General features: G+C 43.5%; 1 protein-coding gene across 2 annotated transcripts in view; it reads right to left on the reverse strand.

The window, feature by feature from the left end:
• Nucleotides 1-7030: 7030 nt before the first annotated feature.
• Nucleotides 7031-18136, reverse strand: part of RHEB (Ras homolog enriched in brain) — a 25036-nt gene continuing 13930 nt past the window's right edge. The window contains exons 5-8 of one of the 2 annotated variants that reach the window (XM_017746769.1): nucleotides 14016-14072; nucleotides 13868-13915; nucleotides 13262-13343; nucleotides 7031-8044 (exon numbers count right to left, since the gene is read on the reverse strand). In XM_017746769.1, the coding sequence (XP_017602258.1) occupies nucleotides 7952-8044; nucleotides 13262-13343; nucleotides 13868-13915; nucleotides 14016-14072 (280 nt within the window). In that variant the 3' untranslated portion in view covers nucleotides 7031-7951. The remainder of the gene's footprint in view (nucleotides 8045-13261; nucleotides 13344-13867; nucleotides 13916-14015; nucleotides 14073-18136) is intronic. The other variant, XM_017746770.1, reaches the window with a different exon arrangement.

The raw sequence follows: 18136 nt of genomic DNA on the forward strand, positions 1-18136 counted from the left end.
CAAAGCCGCGGGAACCGGGGGCTTTGCGCTTTCCTGCTTCGTAGGCAGAACCGCCGGTAACGGGGCCTGCTGAGTCCGGGCTTTTGATTTTGGGCAGATGATCTGACAAAAGATTTGCTTGGCAGGGCTTTGGTTGATTAGCAGTGCACATTTACTGCTCCTTTTTGGAGGACTTCTTTTTTTTTTTTTTTTACTTTTTTGACCTTTTTTCCTCTTTATTTCTATTTCTTGTTTCCTTCCTCCCTCTGTTTTCCCCTACTTTTCTTTTTTTTCCGTCCTTTGTCTTATTCTTCAGAACAGATAACAAGTAAATGAGGAAACAGCATCATCTCTAAGCATGGCACATAATTTCTCTGTGTTAGGTTTGCTTTTTCCCAGCTTCTTCCCACCTATTGCAGTGTGGCAGCCAAGAGAGGGTGTCCTTGGAAGGCTCCTCACCAATGTACATTGCGCTCCATCCATCAAACCAATGGTTTCTCATTCAACCCTTGAACATCTCTAAATGGCACCTCCAAAAGCCGAGGACCTGATCCCCTCCAAAATGCAAAGGCTGGGCTCACAAACCCACCAATGTTACTCATGAGCATCGTTCTCAGGAAGGTTTTGATCTTCCAGCACTGAAGCCCTGACTCACAGCTGTAAGTCAGGATTAGAGGGACTTTTGGACCATAAAGTTACCATATTAAAGTAACTTACATGGCAGCTATTTGAGACCATAAAGTCCTCATCTGTGTTATAAGAATATCCAGAAATTTTAACTGTGTTATTCCCAGGACAAATAGCAAAGGAAACTCCCAGCCCATAAACCCCATCAGTTTATATTAATGAGCCAGGCTAGGAAGAGGTAAAGGCAGATGTATGGGGGTGGCCCATGGACCAGCATGCAGAGATGTACCAGGGGGCCACGTTAAAAGGAGATTTGTCTTTTATGTTTTTTATAGCTCTGTAAGAGACTTCACACACAGCTCCTGCTCACTGAATCCTCCTCCTTCTCACTCACTGGTCCCCCATCACCTCCCCTTGCTGCCGCCTCTCTCCCTGGACCATCAGGCATACACTTCCGAACCCTATCTGAACCCTAAAACCTCCTTTCTTGGCAGGTAACTCCCATCCCCACAGGTGCCAGCAGCCTGGCTTGGCAGCCCCGCACTGCTGCCTCGGCTCACAGCTTCATCTCGAGATTAAAGACTGCTTCGGGAGAAAGGATGTCATTATTAGGGCTCAAACGTGTGCCACCCTTTCAATTAAGATGTAAAAGTTAATAAGCACGTGTGCAGACACACGTGGGCTGAGCTGGAGGATGTCACTGACTGGGATGCGCTGGAGGAGGAAGGAGGGAGGTGGCACTTTGTGCTGGGACAGGAAACACATCCTCCAGCTGATGCAGGCAAACCTGCCCCGGCATCGCAGGAACATGGCTCACACGTACATGTTGTGCTGTGAGGCAGGAAACAATGAAAAAAGCCTCATCTGATTGGAAAAAAAAACCCTGCCCAAACCCTCTTTGAAATGCCGGTGCCAATTTTAAGGTGTTAAATTAATCACCAGATGGTGGAGGGAAAAGCAACAGTGCACGGGAAGTCCCACTTGGAAGAGCAGCAGCCAAGCTGGGGGCATCAGCAGAGTTCCCTGTGGCACTCAGTGCCCTGGGAGGGAAGGAGAAGTGTCCCTCTTCCGAGTCATGGCTGGGAGCACAAGGACAATGGGGTGACACTGTTGGTGGCATTGGGACCCAATTCTCCATCCATTGAGGTTGTAGCTCATGCACTCTTTGCATTGACCATGAGCTGTTGGGTGCCTGGAGAGGAAGACCCGCGGCACCCATGGCAAACTGCCCCAAAGCACCCAGGAAAGCAAATATTGCCTCAGAAGGAGATTTTTATGGAACGATAAAAGCCTGGTTTCCTCCAGCTCTGTCTCATGAGGGGATTTTCCTGTTTCTCTTAATGTGTGACATTTAATTCAATGTGCCAGAGCTTGATGAACCTGAGACTTGTGCCTGGCTGTCAGATTTCTTAGAAATTGTCCAACAGGTTCAAAAGCTATTTCGGGAGAGATGGAGAAAAAGTGTGGCAACTTTATCCTCATTTCTTTGAGAAACCATGTTAAAGATATGAAATAAGAAAGGAAAATGATGGGAAAAAAAGAATATGGATAAATATAAATGGTAATTCCTAGACAAACCCCCTTAACTCCTTGCCAAAGACAGAAAGGCTATCAATGGAAGGGAGAAAAGAGAGCCTGAGGAGCCTGTGGCCACTAGCAGCATTTCAGGCATGTCATGATGGGGCTGACCTTGCCTCCTGCTCATGCCCAGGTGCAGGATCACATCTGACCATGAGTCCCACAGCAAAAGGTTTGTGGGCAGCCTTCCTCCACTGTGGCTGCTTTAAGGACAAAACATCAGAAATGAACTTACAAGTTTGAGTATTTGGCTTTAACAGTGAAAACCCAAAAATCTGACATTCTTTTGTGGGTTTGGTTTAGAGGGAGGAATTGGGTTTGATGTCTGCAGGGGCTGCTCCAGGCTGTGCTATCCCTGCCTGCCTTTGCTGCCACGAGACTGAGGAGTGAGGTGGTGAGAGACAATTTGCTCTCCAAATTGTCCAGGCCAGAGCCAGGGGAGCTGAGCAGGGTGTGACTCCTGGAGGTGAAACTTTGGGAGTGACCTCGCTAATGTGAACAGGAATATTCTGTGTCAGAGGCTTAGCTGGATTAGCATTCTGCTCAGAGGTACCTCCTCCAGCCAATGCAGCCCCACACAACCCTTAATGGAGCAGCAGCCAAAGAGTTGCTCCACATCCTCTGACAAGGCCACAGCTTCTGGAGGAGCCTGTAGTATTTGCAAAACAGTGTAAGACCTGGCACAGAAAATCCCTAGCTCAGGGCTTTCAAAACACCACCTTGCTTTGAAAAGCTCATAGATTTTTCACATAACTCAGTAGGAGATACTTTGAGCTCATTAAATATGAAACAACCATGGGTTTTGCTCCTTCCCACAGACAAATTTTTGGCTTGCTGCTGGGAATGATGAGCACATCCTGTGGGCCTCTTCAGAGCAGCAAGACCTGAGGGAGAAACCATCTTCATGACTCAAGGGAGAGTTTCTGTGTGAAATAAATGCTGCTTGTTGAAGACCTGGCCCATCTCAGACCAGCTGCCAAAAGTACCAATTTCTGCTGGTGATTAACCCACTCCCTGAACCTGAGTACACCATGTGCTGCCTCCCAGAGCTGCCTGCAGGGCTGCGTACACTGACTGCAGAACATCTCTGGAAAACATCCAACCCACACCCTCACTGGCAGAATACATCCCCTGTTGCTGGAAAAGGGAATCAGCTGCCAGGCACTGGTTTGGGGTTCAATGTGTTGCCTTCAGCATGGATGCACTACAACATAAAAATCTCTAGAATATCTCTATCAAGGGTGGCCATCCTACACCCTGACCCACCACACATCCCATGCCAGCAACACCTCATGTCACCCATGTGGGGTAAGGACTCCAAAAAACCTTCTCAGACTGAGCAAACCCTGCCACAGAATGATGGATCTGGGTGGCTTCCTGCTAGGAAAAACAGCTCTTCACCTTGGAAATGGGACCTGCTGCTCAGGTTTAGCCAATTACAGTCCTGTTTTCATCAGTATTCTGTCCAGGGATCATCGCACATCTCAGCATCTGAGATGGGACCTGGACTTCATTTTGGAAAGCATCAGAAAGCCTGGGGGATGAAATCCTTTCAGTTTTCATTGTATTTCAAAACAGTAAAACTTCCAGTAGGGAAACAGGATATCCAAGGAAAAGCTACATGCTGAGGACACCCATCACCCAGACCAGTTTAGCTACATTTCTGCATGCTTGCAGGAGTTGAAGGCAAAGGTTTTTTTGTGCAAAGGTTTTCAGTCCCCCTCCCCAGTTGACAAAGGGGAGCGATTTTGACCTTATTAGATGAAGTTGTGAAGATGAGTCAGTATTAGCAAAATGCTCTGAAGATGAGCAGTCCTGATTACATAAGGGCTAATTAGAAGCTGTTGATTTCTCCTTCTGGAGAGGCTCAAGCTCAGCAGTGGTAATTAGCAGGCTAAGCCCAGCAAGCCTGGGCACATGGTCACCACCTGCACCGCGCTTGCACAGCGCCTGGGACATCTGCACCTCGTCCAGATGCTACAGCACAGCTACTGCAGACACACAGGAACAATGAGAACACTTCCCAGCTTTTTTCTTCTCTGGCATGGACTCACCAACCCTTTCCAGAAGCTGGGAAGAAGCATTACACAGAGACCCACAGCTGACTCCCCAAACTTTCCCCGTCATGGAGTTAATCAGGCAGGAACAAACTTTACTATGCATGGAAACAAGAGGAAGAAGGCGGCTCATGTATCCACTTAGCACCTGCAGTCCATCCTTCCCCTGCTGAGCTCACCTGCCCCACTGCCTTCCTCGTCCTTGGCATTTCCAGGCATAGCAGGCTGGAAGACAGGCAGTTCTTGCTCTGGGACTCAGGATTATTCACACAGCAAAGCGAGGAGCTGGACAGGGGCACAAGCAAGGCAAGAGTCACTTCCAAACCAGGGCATTGTAAATCCACACAAGTCAATGAGAACTGAACATGACTTAGAGTAGTTAATCTTCATACAATCACAGAATGGCTGGGGTTGGCAGGGACCTCTGGAGGACACCTGGCCCAGCCCCTGCGCAAGCAGGGTCACCCAGAGCTGGTTGCTTGGGACCATGTCCAAGTAGCTTTTGAGTATGCCCAAAGTGGGAAGCTGGTGGAATGCACTCAACCTCACAGTGAAAAAATTTCCCTCATTTCCTCAACAGGAAAAGGATCTTTGCACTTCCACTTTTGCAAATGATCATCCCTTAAGAACAAGGTTATTAAGTTTACATAATTCTTCTCCTAGCCTGGACCAGAGAACTTATTTCCTCCATGACTTACCTGCTCATCCATGCACCATTTATCACAATCCTCCAGAAGCCTCCAAAGGATCAGGGCAGCTGGCAGACAAAGCTGTATAAATTCATTAACTCCAGGCAAGCAGCAGTTTGCTAGGCAGCAGTATTTTGTTTCTGTACATAACAGGACTTTGCGATTGCCCACCGCCCACTTCAGGGCTCTCAGGGTGAAGAACCAACCTGTGCCAGCTCAGTACAAGGAAGCACGAGGCTGCCCCAGCCTCTGTTAAGACTCCAGCTGCTGAAGGTGCCACCCTGAGAAGCCAAGGGCAATCTCTTTCAGATTGTACAGCCAAGGACGAGGAGTTCACGCTTGACTACACGTTTCAGCAGAACTGCAAGACTATTGCACATGGCTGGCCTTTAGATCTTATTAGCAGAGAAAGGCTGGGACAAGTGGAATAATTTCCATTTTTTACTGGATGAAGCAGAAACAGGAAGGGAAGAACGTATGTGAATGAGTTCAATTCTCCAGCTATTACAGCAAATGCAAGAGCAGTACATGTCTCCCAGGGCTCAGTGCATTGTTTGGGCTGGAAGGGACCCAAAAGCCCAGGCAGTTCACACCCCCCTGCCATGGGCAGGGACACCTTCCACTAGAGCAGGTTGCTCAGAGCCCCATCCAGCCTGGCTTTGTGGAGCATCCATAAACTGGGCAGCCTGTTCCAGTGCATCACTGCCCTTAAGAGTTTCTTCCTATTAATTATTCTAAAGCTACTCTCTTGCAGTTTGAAGCCGCTGTCCCTTGTCCTATCACTAAATGTCCTCATGAAATGTCCCTTTCAAGTCTCAGAAACTCCCACCACAAGCCATCCAGAGAGCCAGGGCCTGCCTTTAAGCCCTTCTGGAAAGCCTCACCACTGGAAGGCAGGACCTGTTATCCCAGAGTATTAAAATTGCACATGTCCTCATCCATCTCCTTTAAAACCTTCAGCAGCTGGCACACCTCAAGAAGCAATGCACCAGCTGTTTCGGGGGTTAGACTGATGCCAGTACACCTGCAGCCAGTTTGACAAAAAACTGGAGCAGATGTGGTCACTGAAGTTTGTGTTACTCCAGAATTTCCACCCTGTGACGCACAACATGACATTGTGTCAGTGATACAACACCACAGCCTCAGGTCATGCAACAGCTCATCCATCCCAGGGATCAGGCACTGAAGGATCACACTGAACGGACACACCCTGTGCTGTGCTCCTCGGGCCATGCTCTGCATCCTCAGCCTTCCACTGCCAGCCCAGCAACCCTTGCTCCAGTGCTGCAGGTTCTTGGGCAGGAAACAGCCCCGGCTCAGTCTGGTTCCAAAATCAAAGTGTGGACTTGTTTCCCTGAACAAGCTCTCTGCTGAACTCCAGCAATCCCTCATGCATGACAATCATCCAGCTACACAACCTGTGCTTGGCACAAGGTCCGAGAATCCATGGAACACGGGTTTTCAGAAACATTGGGAAATATCCTAAGTGCAGAAAAAGGGTAACTTTTTTTTTACCAGTTACTCTCATGATGAGCAAAGACAATACCAAGTTTTCCTACATACACTTTTGAGAGGTGTAGACCAGTTTCTATATCTTATGAGGGAACAACTGCACAAAGAAAATAAAGGAACAAAATGCTTCATTTGTATCTTTTAGGACAGACTGGAAGGTAAAAGCTAATTCTGGTTGCAAAACCACTCCAACTTTCCCTTCCTATGTACTTCTGCCACAAATTAAGTTTTCAAATGAACACAAAAATGCAGGAGAAACACTTAATTTCATTAACTGTTCCCCAAGTCTGCCTTGTTTGTTTTCACTGTTTTGGGTTTTGTTCTGCTTTTCAGTACAAAGTAGGTCAACTGCAAATTTTTAAAATATATTGTAAATTTTAAAATATATTGTAGTTGTAAGTAGTTTGTTTCCAGACTTGAGAGATTACAGCTTGCTAAGCCTCTAGTCCAAAAGCCACGGAAAAGCTTGGAACTGGTCACAGAAAGCTGTGCAGGGACCCTGAACTATCCATGGCCAGGCATCCAGAGGCCGCTCACCTCTACCAGCGCTACCCAGGAGCACAGGAATTCACAACAAACAGCCCACACTGATTTGTTCAGGACGTGCAGTTTATTTTAAATGACATTTTTGTTCTCTTAACAAGTCTACGCTTGTGACCTGGATAAATCCACTCCATCCTGACAGCGCTCCCAGTCACAAGTCCGCGTGAACAGTCCGTAGCGCAGGAACTCAGGGCGGGTCTGCGCACCCTTTACTCAACGGTTACAGAGGAAAACACAGAGCAGGTTCTGACTGAAACCCAGGCCTTCCCTTCCAAATAACGCTGGCACTTGTCTCTCCTTCCCGTGACTGGGCACAAAGCAAAGCAGAGCTGCCTGGCCAGCCTGGAGTTCCAGTAGCAAAAACGTTTGGGATCACTCGCAAACAACTTCCCGAGCAATAGTCAAACAATCCATTGGCTCCAAGGATCTCACGCCTCCTCTTAAGGTCAGCAGGTGAACATTTTTCACAAAAAAAAAAAAAAAAGTTGATATGGAGGAATCAACGAAAAATTATAAACAGAACATTTAAGGTTTGCAGCTATTTTATTTACAAGTATACATTTAACACAAAGAAACACTGATATCCAAGCCTAGTTAATAGTAGTGTAACAATATGCATCATTTTGATGATTATTCTAACCAACAAACTACACTGAAAAATTAATGCCAGTAAAATTCTTGGTCATAATATTAAGAAATACAATATATAAATTGAAAATATGATTGCTTAGAATTTGAAAATGGAAGTGAAGCCATTTGCACAGGAGTCAGAGTTTAACATAATCTGAAGGGAAAGGCTCCAAACCAACTCTTTATCTTTCAGGTTAACAGAAGAAAAAAAAAAAAATTAAAAAAAAGGAAAAAAAAAAAAAAAAAAAAGAAGCATAGTTTATCCTTAAAGATAATGGGCAGTTTTGCTTCTTCAGGTAGAATGTATTCCCAGTGTTTTCAGGTTCTGCAGTGGAATTACATTACTGAGCATGAAGACTTCCCTTGTGAAGCTGCCCCATCGATTTTTTCTGCCTCCAAAATTATCCTCTTAAAAACATCAACGGCAGTCTGCAAAGAGAGAGCACACCATTAGGAGGGACCTCCCACTTACTGAAAGAAAAACTAAAAAATGTTAGCAGTTTTACCAGCTACATCAGCAGATAAACGCACATCCAATGCTTATTCTGAAAGTGAAGAGGGAATACGCAGTAATTTTAGTTTCAAAGGGAAGTGCAAACCCTCATCCACAGCAACCCTTGGCAGGGAGGGCAGGCACAAACTGAGCCAGGTTCACAACAGAGCTTGTTCACAACTGTAATCACTGTACTTTGCATGGTGAGCCTGCCCCGAGTGACTGACAGCACGGAAGGTTTGGATGCTGCGCTGCTCCGGAGAATAAACCAATCCACTTGCTCTCAGTAATCTCTAAGATAATGAGTAATTACAGAAGGCAGCAGATTTTTCAGCTCTCAACAGTGACTTTGCACAGCTCAGTATGAGGGATGACTTTACTACTCTTGATTTTCTCATTGTCCCTCTCAGTAAGATCAGTGTTAGACACAGTGCAAGGACACGAGGGGAAAGCACAAGCTGAACTATCACTAATATTGAGCAATATCTTTTGATGAAGTCCTTCTGAGAGTAAAGGGGTTACACTTTAAATAGCCTGAACTGCATGACTAGAGCTTCAGTGTGTGAATCTTCAGCTTGGAAATGGTCTCCTGACTGTCTCAGACTGCCATTTGATCCAAGCTCTGGCCATCCACTTCAGAATTTCAAGCATAGGAAAGTATATAAATTATATAAAAGCAGCCATGCTAGAAAGAGGATAAAAAGGGGGTTTTGTTGGTTTTAATCAGCAGGCTGAAGAGCACCCTGTGATTTATGGCTACATATTCTGATCTAACAGATGTTTTTCCACCTCCACAAGATATAATTCTTAACTGGATCACTTCCAAATTAATCCCATTGACTGAAGCCCCACAGCAATCTTAACAAGATTAGACTTAATGTTAAAGTTTCCCATATTTATACTGTTTGTGCACAGTATGATCTCTGGAACTATTTAAAGTACTTCACCAGCTGGAAATAGGGTATTCCTCCTTATAATGGAGTTTCCTGCAATCCCAACAGAACTTGACAGAAGTAGCTTGTTAGTTCAGTAATGATACAACAGCCTTCCTGGGCAAATTAAGACTTTAGGAGAAACATGGCCAGGACTGCAGTTGCTATCAAACTGCTTTAATCAAAACCTGGTGATGCACTGATTTACAAATATACTGCACCACTGTTCCTTAGAGTTGAAATTTTCAATGGTTTCATTTTATTGCACAAGTTCTTTTTGCCCACGTTTCACAGCGCCCATTAAAAAACCTCCACAACTTACTCTGTCAACCAAAAAGCTGCACATTCCCTGTCAAAGACATGCTGTTTGAAGCACTGAGATGTAGGAGTTCACAGGGTTTGTTAATTCATTTCACAGAAAATACATATACACTGGGAAGGTTTAATCACTGTCCTACAGCGAACACTTTGGAATTTGTAATTCAGCTCAAACATGCTGAAGAGTTTCAGACCGAGCCTTTAAACAATGCAGGAAGATCTTTTGTGACAAGGAATAAAGGACACAGCCAGACTTTATATGCATCTGCCTCCATATGGTCCAATTATGGAATGTGGGTCACACCTAGCCCACAGGAAGCCATCTGGCTTTTCCTTCTACCTTTCTCCCTGAGGAAACAGAAGAGATGCCAGGCTGGGCAACACCTGCTGCCTGGAGAGCCCATCCCCCAGCAGGGGACACCAGAGGCTCAGCTGCTGCTGCAGATGTGCCCTTGGTGTGAGCAGGACAGGCAGCTGGGGAGGCAGATTCCCTGCACGAGCAGGGAGTCGGGAATGTGCTGCCAGGAGCCAGCAGGGAGGTACAACCACCCAAACCCAGCCCACAGTGCTGCAGTCATCCTTTGGCAACTATTTTATTATTTCAAAGAGGAAACTCTCAGCTGCTCACACTACTGGTTTATCCTAGCACAGAACTGGTCACAGGAATTTCAACAATAGCCAGGTAAAAGAGGGTTTTGCCCCCCATCCTTTGCCAGTCCAAACACATCAGATCTCTGGATTCCAAGCTACTCTGAAGCATTTACTAAGCAGTGCAACTTCTGAGCTCCAAGATGAAGCTGCCTTTGAAAAAAGAAGCACAACCAAGCAATTGCTTTTTAAGAGAGCTCCATTTTGGTAAGAAGCAATTATTCTGCTATTTCTTTGCTCCTCTTGCAATTTATCTAATGAATTTTGCGTAACTGGATGAACACAACTTAGTTGCTTGTTACTTCCTAAATTCTTCCAGTAGAAGTTGGCTCCCAGCTTCACCTGGGTTTAAGACCAATTTGGATTCTGACTGTATTTCCAAGAGTGACTTTATTGCACTGGGATTAAGACAAAGCACTCTACTACTGCCTGGGTGACACTGTGCAGGGAATTCCACAAGAAAGGCCTGAAGTCACTGAAGTTAGCCAAAGCAGTTCAACATGTCTGGTAATAATTAAGCAGCTTGAGAAGATATGACAGTAACAGCCCAGCAGCCCTCTCAGGGAGGTCTTTTCCATTAAGTGTCAGGACTGCGTTCCCAAAGCCCGGGGATTTCCCTTGATGATTGATGTGCTGGTGATATGCAGGCTCCTCCCAAAGTCCTACCAGGTCACCCATGTCTGGAGGAGCTGGAACATACTCAAATCTATCTGACCTTGAGAACTCTTGCCAGCCACTATCATTTATCATCACTGCAGCTTTAATCTTTGCCTCTCTCACTTTCCATCTACTTCAAGTCATGCCATTTCTAGGACATGTTATCTTTTGATAACTCTTGGCAGAATAGGCATAGTTTGTTTAAGTTAATCTATAGAACTATTTTAATTGCCCAATATAATTGGGTTATGCTCCTTGGACTCTCACAGATGCTCCAAAAAGGATTTTTTGGGGGTGGGAGGGGCAAAGCAGGAAGGTAGAAGAGAGGGAAAAGAGCCTTCGCTATTAGGGAGATCCCCTCTCCTCACCACTGTGAAGAACATCATGTACACAACCAGTCTCAGACCAGCACATCAGAAATTGCCACATTTCTGTTCCAAATCCATTAAATACAGATGGGCTTGGTTTTAAAGAGAATTAACACATGTCCTCCCAGTCAAGAAGCTTTGAACTCTGCTCAAGTTCCAAATCCCTGATCCAGTCCAACTCATGCCTTAAGCATAAACCAGCTTTCTGTTAAACAAACAAAAGCTGAAGCACTTCTGGAAGAAGTTTGGAATTAATCTTCATAGTCAAGTTACATTTGCTGTACCACGCCAGTACAGGTGATTATTTGGATGAACCTCCATGCAAGAAGTGCCAATAGACTTCTTTTTCCAGTAATGTTGACTTACGTAAGATGAACACTCAGTACCAGGAAAATGACAACACAGCTTGTTATCAAGTTCAAAACAAACCCTCTTTCCCCCCAGACCAGACAGTTTCAGAGTAAGAAAAGATGCCCTGTCCTGACAGAAGTCTATGTATCAGCATTTTTGATCCTGTCAGATTAGGATTTGGAGGAGAAAACCCAAATGAGTTCAGAAGTGCTCCTGGTCCAACTCACAGGGAGGGATGTTACAATGCCTGGTGTCTCCTCTTCCCCCAGCACCTCACAGCTCCAGACTCCACACTTGGCTTTGAAAACTCAATCTTCCACCTCTTTGGAGCTGGAAACGTGTGAGAAGACTGAGGCAGCAGTGCCAGTGTTGGGTTCCTTCACACTTTATTCCACGCATCCCAAGCCTCTGAAGGAAACGTGCCAGAGAGCCTGAAGGATGGTCACATGCTGCGGGCGCCCATCTCAGAAGTGACATCTGATCTGCCAGACTTCTGAAGCTGGACAAATTTACCAAGTGTATTATGTAGCAGGCATGAAGCAGGAATTGTGTTCAGGCACCTGCCTCTAACAACCTCCTGCTAAATCCAGAGGAACAGAATTTACAGCGACCTGCAATCACTATTCTGAAGGATCCTGCAGAAAGGAAGACCTTTGACAGCCAGAATGCACAGGACTTCTGGATTTTTTGGGTGGGATTTGTACAGGACTGTTCAGGATTTTGAATATCTGATATACAATTCCCATTTTGATTTCCCTGAAGGGTACCAAGTTTGATACATAAACTACAGCTGGCAGCTTAACTTAATACAGGAGCACAAATACATGGCAGTCCAGGAGACTGTGTCAGTGCAGCAAGTTAACACACAGGACATACCAAGCATCCTGCAAAGCTTGTAGCTTCTTTACATAAATAAACATGACTTTTTTCTTCTTGGTTCAAGAACAATAAAAACTCCAGAAATGTTATCAGTAAGATATTCTTCTGCTGGATATCAATTGCTGCACTGTTACACATTGTGAACATATGCCAAAAGTTGATGCTTGGGACAGAGAATGCAAATCAAGGAGCATCTTGTGCTCTTTTTATTTTCTCTGTATGCAGGAGAGCATATTGAAGATGCCTTTCAAAAGCACAGGCAACAGCTTTGCCTAATCCAGATTAAGTTATTTAAAAAAAAAAGGGTGGGAAAAAAAAGGATCAGACATTTTAAACAGGTTTATTCTTTACACTGTCAATTTGATTTCCCTTGGTATGCATTTGAAGCTCTCCTGCATACAGAGAAGATATTGAGAAATTTCATGCCTCCATCATGCCCAGTTTTGACAAGGTTACTGCAAGCCTTAGCCAGAAAGAGAAATACTGATAAACTAACTCCAAGTGTTCCATATCTGTTGCCAAAAAAATAATCCAAGTCTTTCTTTCAGGGAAAATCCAACTTTACTCAAATAACTTGTAGCATTGTTGACCATAAACATGAGACAAAATGATTATTCCCCCATTAGAGAGACTGAGCCTGCCCAGGACCTTAAAACATGAGGTTCATCACTTTACATCAAATCACTGCTCTGCCAGCAGTGACTCCTATTTAAGGTAACAGACCCTGTTCCACCCACCCTGTGGATCTGAGCTTTAGTTTGTCACTATATGTTCTGATATGTTCAGTGAAGCTGAACTTACAGTTCTTCACTTCCTCCTCCCATTGACAGTTGCAGGGAAAAACTTGTGTACATAAACCTGAGTGCACACAGCCATTCTGCTTCCATCTACACAAAATATCTGTACAGTACATGCAAATATTTTAGGTTCCTTTATTTAGTGAAACTCTGAGTCATCCATTACACTGCTATTTGACTAAAGTGATTCTTGAATCCATTACCTGATTTTCTTTAGCAGAAGATTCCAAGAAAGCTGCATTCCAGGATTCTGCTAAAGCTTTCCCTTCTTCATAGCTGATCACCCTGACCAAAGAAAGAAAAATATGTTTCTCATAACTTGCAGAAGAATTGGAATCTGCTATGTCAAGAAATACCTCAGAGTACCAAAACACTTAAGTGCATTGTAATAAGAACGTCTTGTGAAGTCTGATCCAAAGCATTTGCTTTTGGCTGCTGCCAAATGCACTTCTGGGCCAGGTAAAACTGCTCTGTGACCCAGAAGTGCAGTTGTCCCAAAGTATTGCTTTGTTTTCATAATCTGTAATATCATCTTGTATTGCTCTTGTGACAAATACACTTCTGTTACTTACTTTGAAAAAAACCCGGTGTGTTAATGACTGTCTCTAGAACCTCACAGCAAAAAGTCAACATTACAACAGAAGTTCATGGCTTGGAGTTCACATTCTGGACACAATTCCTTTGCCAGTAACTTATTTTAACCTACAATTTGATTTTGGCTCTGGAAAGCCAAGAACAAACCCAGCGCATTGCAGCCACAGGAATGTGGGCTGCTGCCTTGCATTTCCCACATTCTGGAGTTCACATACCGTTCCATATGCAGGTCTTTTTTATTTCCAACCAGCATAATGGGTATTCTGTGAAAGAAAGTTCAGAACTTCAGAACAGTTACAGTATACTGAACAAAGCACTAGCAACATGCCTGCAATGAAATGAGATGAAAGTGTCACTACTTACTGGACTTTTCCCACCATATCCAATAACTTGCCATGGATAACTTTTATCACTTCAAAACTGCAAAATAAAGGGATGAAGTCACACATGCACTCTGATGTTTATCCTCAATACCCAATACACAAGCAATTAAATGCATATGTAGGTTGTGTTTAAAACTTACTCTATGTATGCACAACTACAAAGATGCTGGAAGTCCTACCCGTTTCTGTAATAACAGCAAACTGGTCCCAGCAGCAGCAGAGACCAGCCTGAGCCTACTCTTACAGCCTCCCCAGTTATGGTATTTGCAGAAATAAATAACATTACCCAGGACTGATGCATCTAACACAGAATCACCCCAAGTCCCTCCCACCTCTCATCTGGTTTTTATCAGCAGTGAGAAATTTAACTGCTGCAGTCCAACAATCCTGGATGAGTTTGTCAAATTAAAGCAAATTGGAAGAAAAAGTAATTAGTTAGGCAAGCTCCATCTTAAAAGAACACATTCTTTTTAAAGCACATTTAGTTCATATATAATAATTATGTTTTATTTCTGTAAAAGCCAAAAGGAGCCCAAAATTTTGATTTTCTATGGGAAGTGAGTAAACTGATTAGCAAGATGGCACTGAAACAATGATTATTCAAATACTCTTTGTCTGTTCCCCTACCACATAGGTGAAGTTTGGATGACAGGAGGTAAGAAGCAGTACTATAAAATATCAAGTCAAAAACCTCACTAACAAAATCCACTGCATTTGACATTCAGTACTTTGGAGAACAAGCTACAAATGGGGTTGAAGAGCAGATGTTGTGCTCCTCTGGTTACATTACAGAAAAAATGCTGGTACATGAAGTGCACAGCTCGGATTTGTTTTAAGAGAGGCACAGGCTCAGGGATGAGACACGCAACTAGACAACAGAAAAGGGACCTGAACTTTTCCAGTTTCCAAGGTTGTTAGCTCCAGGCAGTGCCTTGACTTGCACTGCATTTCAATTAGAATTGAAACTCTTAAAAATAGAGCAGCACTCAAACACGCTTCCAGCTCAGAGCAATCAAAGACCTGGTGCCTAAAAACACCATTCAAAGCATTAAAACCTCTCACTTCCAGAACAATAAACTGTACCACATTTAAGACGGATTTTCTGTCAAGTAGGTCAATTTGTCAGACTCCAGCAATAATATTTGAGACTGTGTGGAACACAATGCTTCTCCATGCTCAGCTAATAATTTCAGTGTATCCTATCAAGAAAATGAGTTCTTTGTAAACATAAGCGTGACTTGGTCTGGCACAAATTGCTACTGGTAACTCAAGGAGGATACTACAGATTACACGAAAATGTGGAATCAATGAAAGGACTTCAGGGACCCAAGGAGCTTATGCTGAGAAGGTATTAGTGAAATTCTAGTCTTGAGAACTTGCCTTAGACACTCATAATTACTTAGGAAACATGAGTTGAATGGAGCTTGGCTGTGACAGAGTCGAGAGGCATTGCTACGCACAAACTCAGTGACGCTGCAAACTGAAAGAATAAAAATGCTACCAAAAAGACATCTGCTACAGACCACAAAACTGTTTCTCAGTCTGAAGCAAGAGGAAAGATCTTAGCACACTATCCACAGGCTAACTGAATCCCTAGGACAGTACAATCCCTGCTTCCCTTTCCTGTTAGGTGTGTTGTTTTCAGCTTAGCCAGAAAAACACCACAGCACCCTGGCGACTCCTCACCTGAGGCTCCCATGCACAATGCTGCCAAGTGCTCTTGTCCAACCTAGGTTATCCATTTCCCCACTTTGGGTACTTATCTGCTTGTCTGAGATCGTGCACAGGCTTCCTTTTTTAGTGAAAATACTACAAATAAAAAACTGATCCACGTTAACAGATCAAGGTGGAAACCACAGGAGAAGTGCTGTTTAAACTCAAACACAATTCTGACACAGAAACAAGTTGCTAAGAACTGCCAGGAATGAAACTGGCTTGACCAACTAATGTTCTAGAAAGCTTTCCAAATTAATAATGTTGAAAGGAGAAAGGACAAAAAAGGAGCAAGGACTGACCAATCCAAAAATTGCACCATCACATCAAGCTGTGAAACTCTGAGATTTGGAGACCATAAGAGGTCCCATCCAATTCTGTCAAGCAAATGGGTTACAGCAAACAGTTGAATGTGTGAAATACAAAAAAAAAAACCATTACTAGCTGTCAGATAAATGTGTTACACAAAATCATGGAACCTAGCAAGATACAAAATTGGAATTTAATTAAGCTGAACTAGAGCAAAAGCCTTCCAGTAACCTTGCTGCTGAGAGCCTGGGAATATGAAAAATGTAGGCCAGTAGCTTTTATTCAAGTCCTATTTAAACTTCCCACTGGAGGTTAGCAGGGAACATGGTAACTTTAAAAAGAGCATTTCTATTAAGTCTGCTGTCAAAGCTCTCGCCCAGCTGGATCAATAGACACACTTTGACAGAAGTCAGGACAGATGGTGACTGTGATCTCATTGTCTGGGCAAGTCATCGAAGCTACCAGAGTATTGTGGAAGATCTTTCCTATCACCTTAACACTGTCTTGATACAGAACACAAGGAATTGAATAAGACAGGATCACTGGCACTTCGAAATTTTAAGGAAGAAATAACAACAACAACAATAAAAACTCATAATAAACTGATCAAGATTAAATAGTGATGAAAAGACTTTTGACCTACAGCCTCACTCTGTTTTGTCCTGTTTGTATTTTTACCATAAAAACCTGGTTTAACTGATTGAATGCTACCACAACATCAGATGTTCATTTCTTCACCTGTTGAGCTCAAGACACCATGAGGCAACAACTGCAGTGGCTGAGAAAGAACATGTCCTTCAGCTGCCAAACAGGGAACAGCACAGGTTGCAGAATCCTCTGAGTGATGCACACTGGTTTCAGTCAGAGGCATTTCTGTCCTCCAAGTACCATATATCAGTGAACACCTTTGTATTTGCTTTAGGAGTGGACCACTGTCTACTTAGGGCAGAGAATACTGACTCCTATTTCATACAAGTTAATCAGCACCACCACTGAACTTCTCACTAAAAAACTCAGACCCAACAGTTTGGTAGTTTAGTATCTCTAGACACACATAAAAGCCTAACACATGCTTGCCCTTCTCTACTTCAGAACTGAAGATGAAAACCAAGAATGAAGAACTGTGAAATCTGTTCGACATTAAAGACCTTGCAAGAAGCACAAGTTTATAACCAGACTGTATCCTTCCTTTGAGAAGAAAAAGAGCCAACAGGCAAGTTGCTTTACCTGTATTTTATGACATTCTATCAAAGAGCTTGAAATATCCAGTTTTGTTTGATTCAGAGCAAAATATATGAAACACTTCAGCACTTGTAAAAAGCTCACCAGCTGCTTTGAAAATAGAAGGGAAGCATCAACTTCTCTCGTACTTGATGAGGCTGGAAGGTCTAAGGTCTTAATCACTTTATTCAAACAAAAATTTCAGAAAATATTCAGCTGTCCTAATAAAGATGCTGTACAATATTAGAAAATCAACACCTATTCAAGGATAACCAGTATTTAAACAAAGCAAGATGACCAGAGGAAGGGAGGAAATAACAGAAGATGACAAAGTCGCACAAAGGCCGATGTGTCTTGCCTGTCTCCAGGTAAGACGGATTCTGTCCTTGTGTCAGAATGGACAGGGAACAGCAAGGACAAGAGAGATTCTCTGGGACAACCTTCAGGGAAGATTAATTGCTGCAGCATGCCAAGAGTGCATTTACAGTCCAAAAGTCATATGTTGCTGTTTGTATGAATATTTCTATGGTTAATCAGGACAATTCAAGACAAGAAGTCAAAGGAATCTCAGTACTGTAAAAAGCTACAAGGCTGAAGGAATGACCTAGCAACAAATTGGGTACTTCACATAAATGTACAGTGCCCTTTAGCTTTGTATTTAAGTCTGCCATTGTATCTGATGCAAGACCAATAAACTCTACTTATTTCTGAAATAATCCTTTGTACTTTTACTTACACCTCAAAACAGTGTAGTTTAACACTATCTCATTTCTTAATGGTACTTTGCACATTATTCTGAGAAGCATCTGTGACATATGGGTCTGAGGGGACGTTTCTGAAAAAACATTAATACTCACT

Source organism: Corvus brachyrhynchos, unplaced genomic scaffold (genome assembly GCF_000691975.1).
Source record: "Corvus brachyrhynchos isolate BGI_N302 unplaced genomic scaffold, ASM69197v1 scaffold18, whole genome shotgun sequence".
Lineage (NCBI taxonomy): Eukaryota > Metazoa > Chordata > Aves > Passeriformes > Corvidae > Corvus > Corvus brachyrhynchos.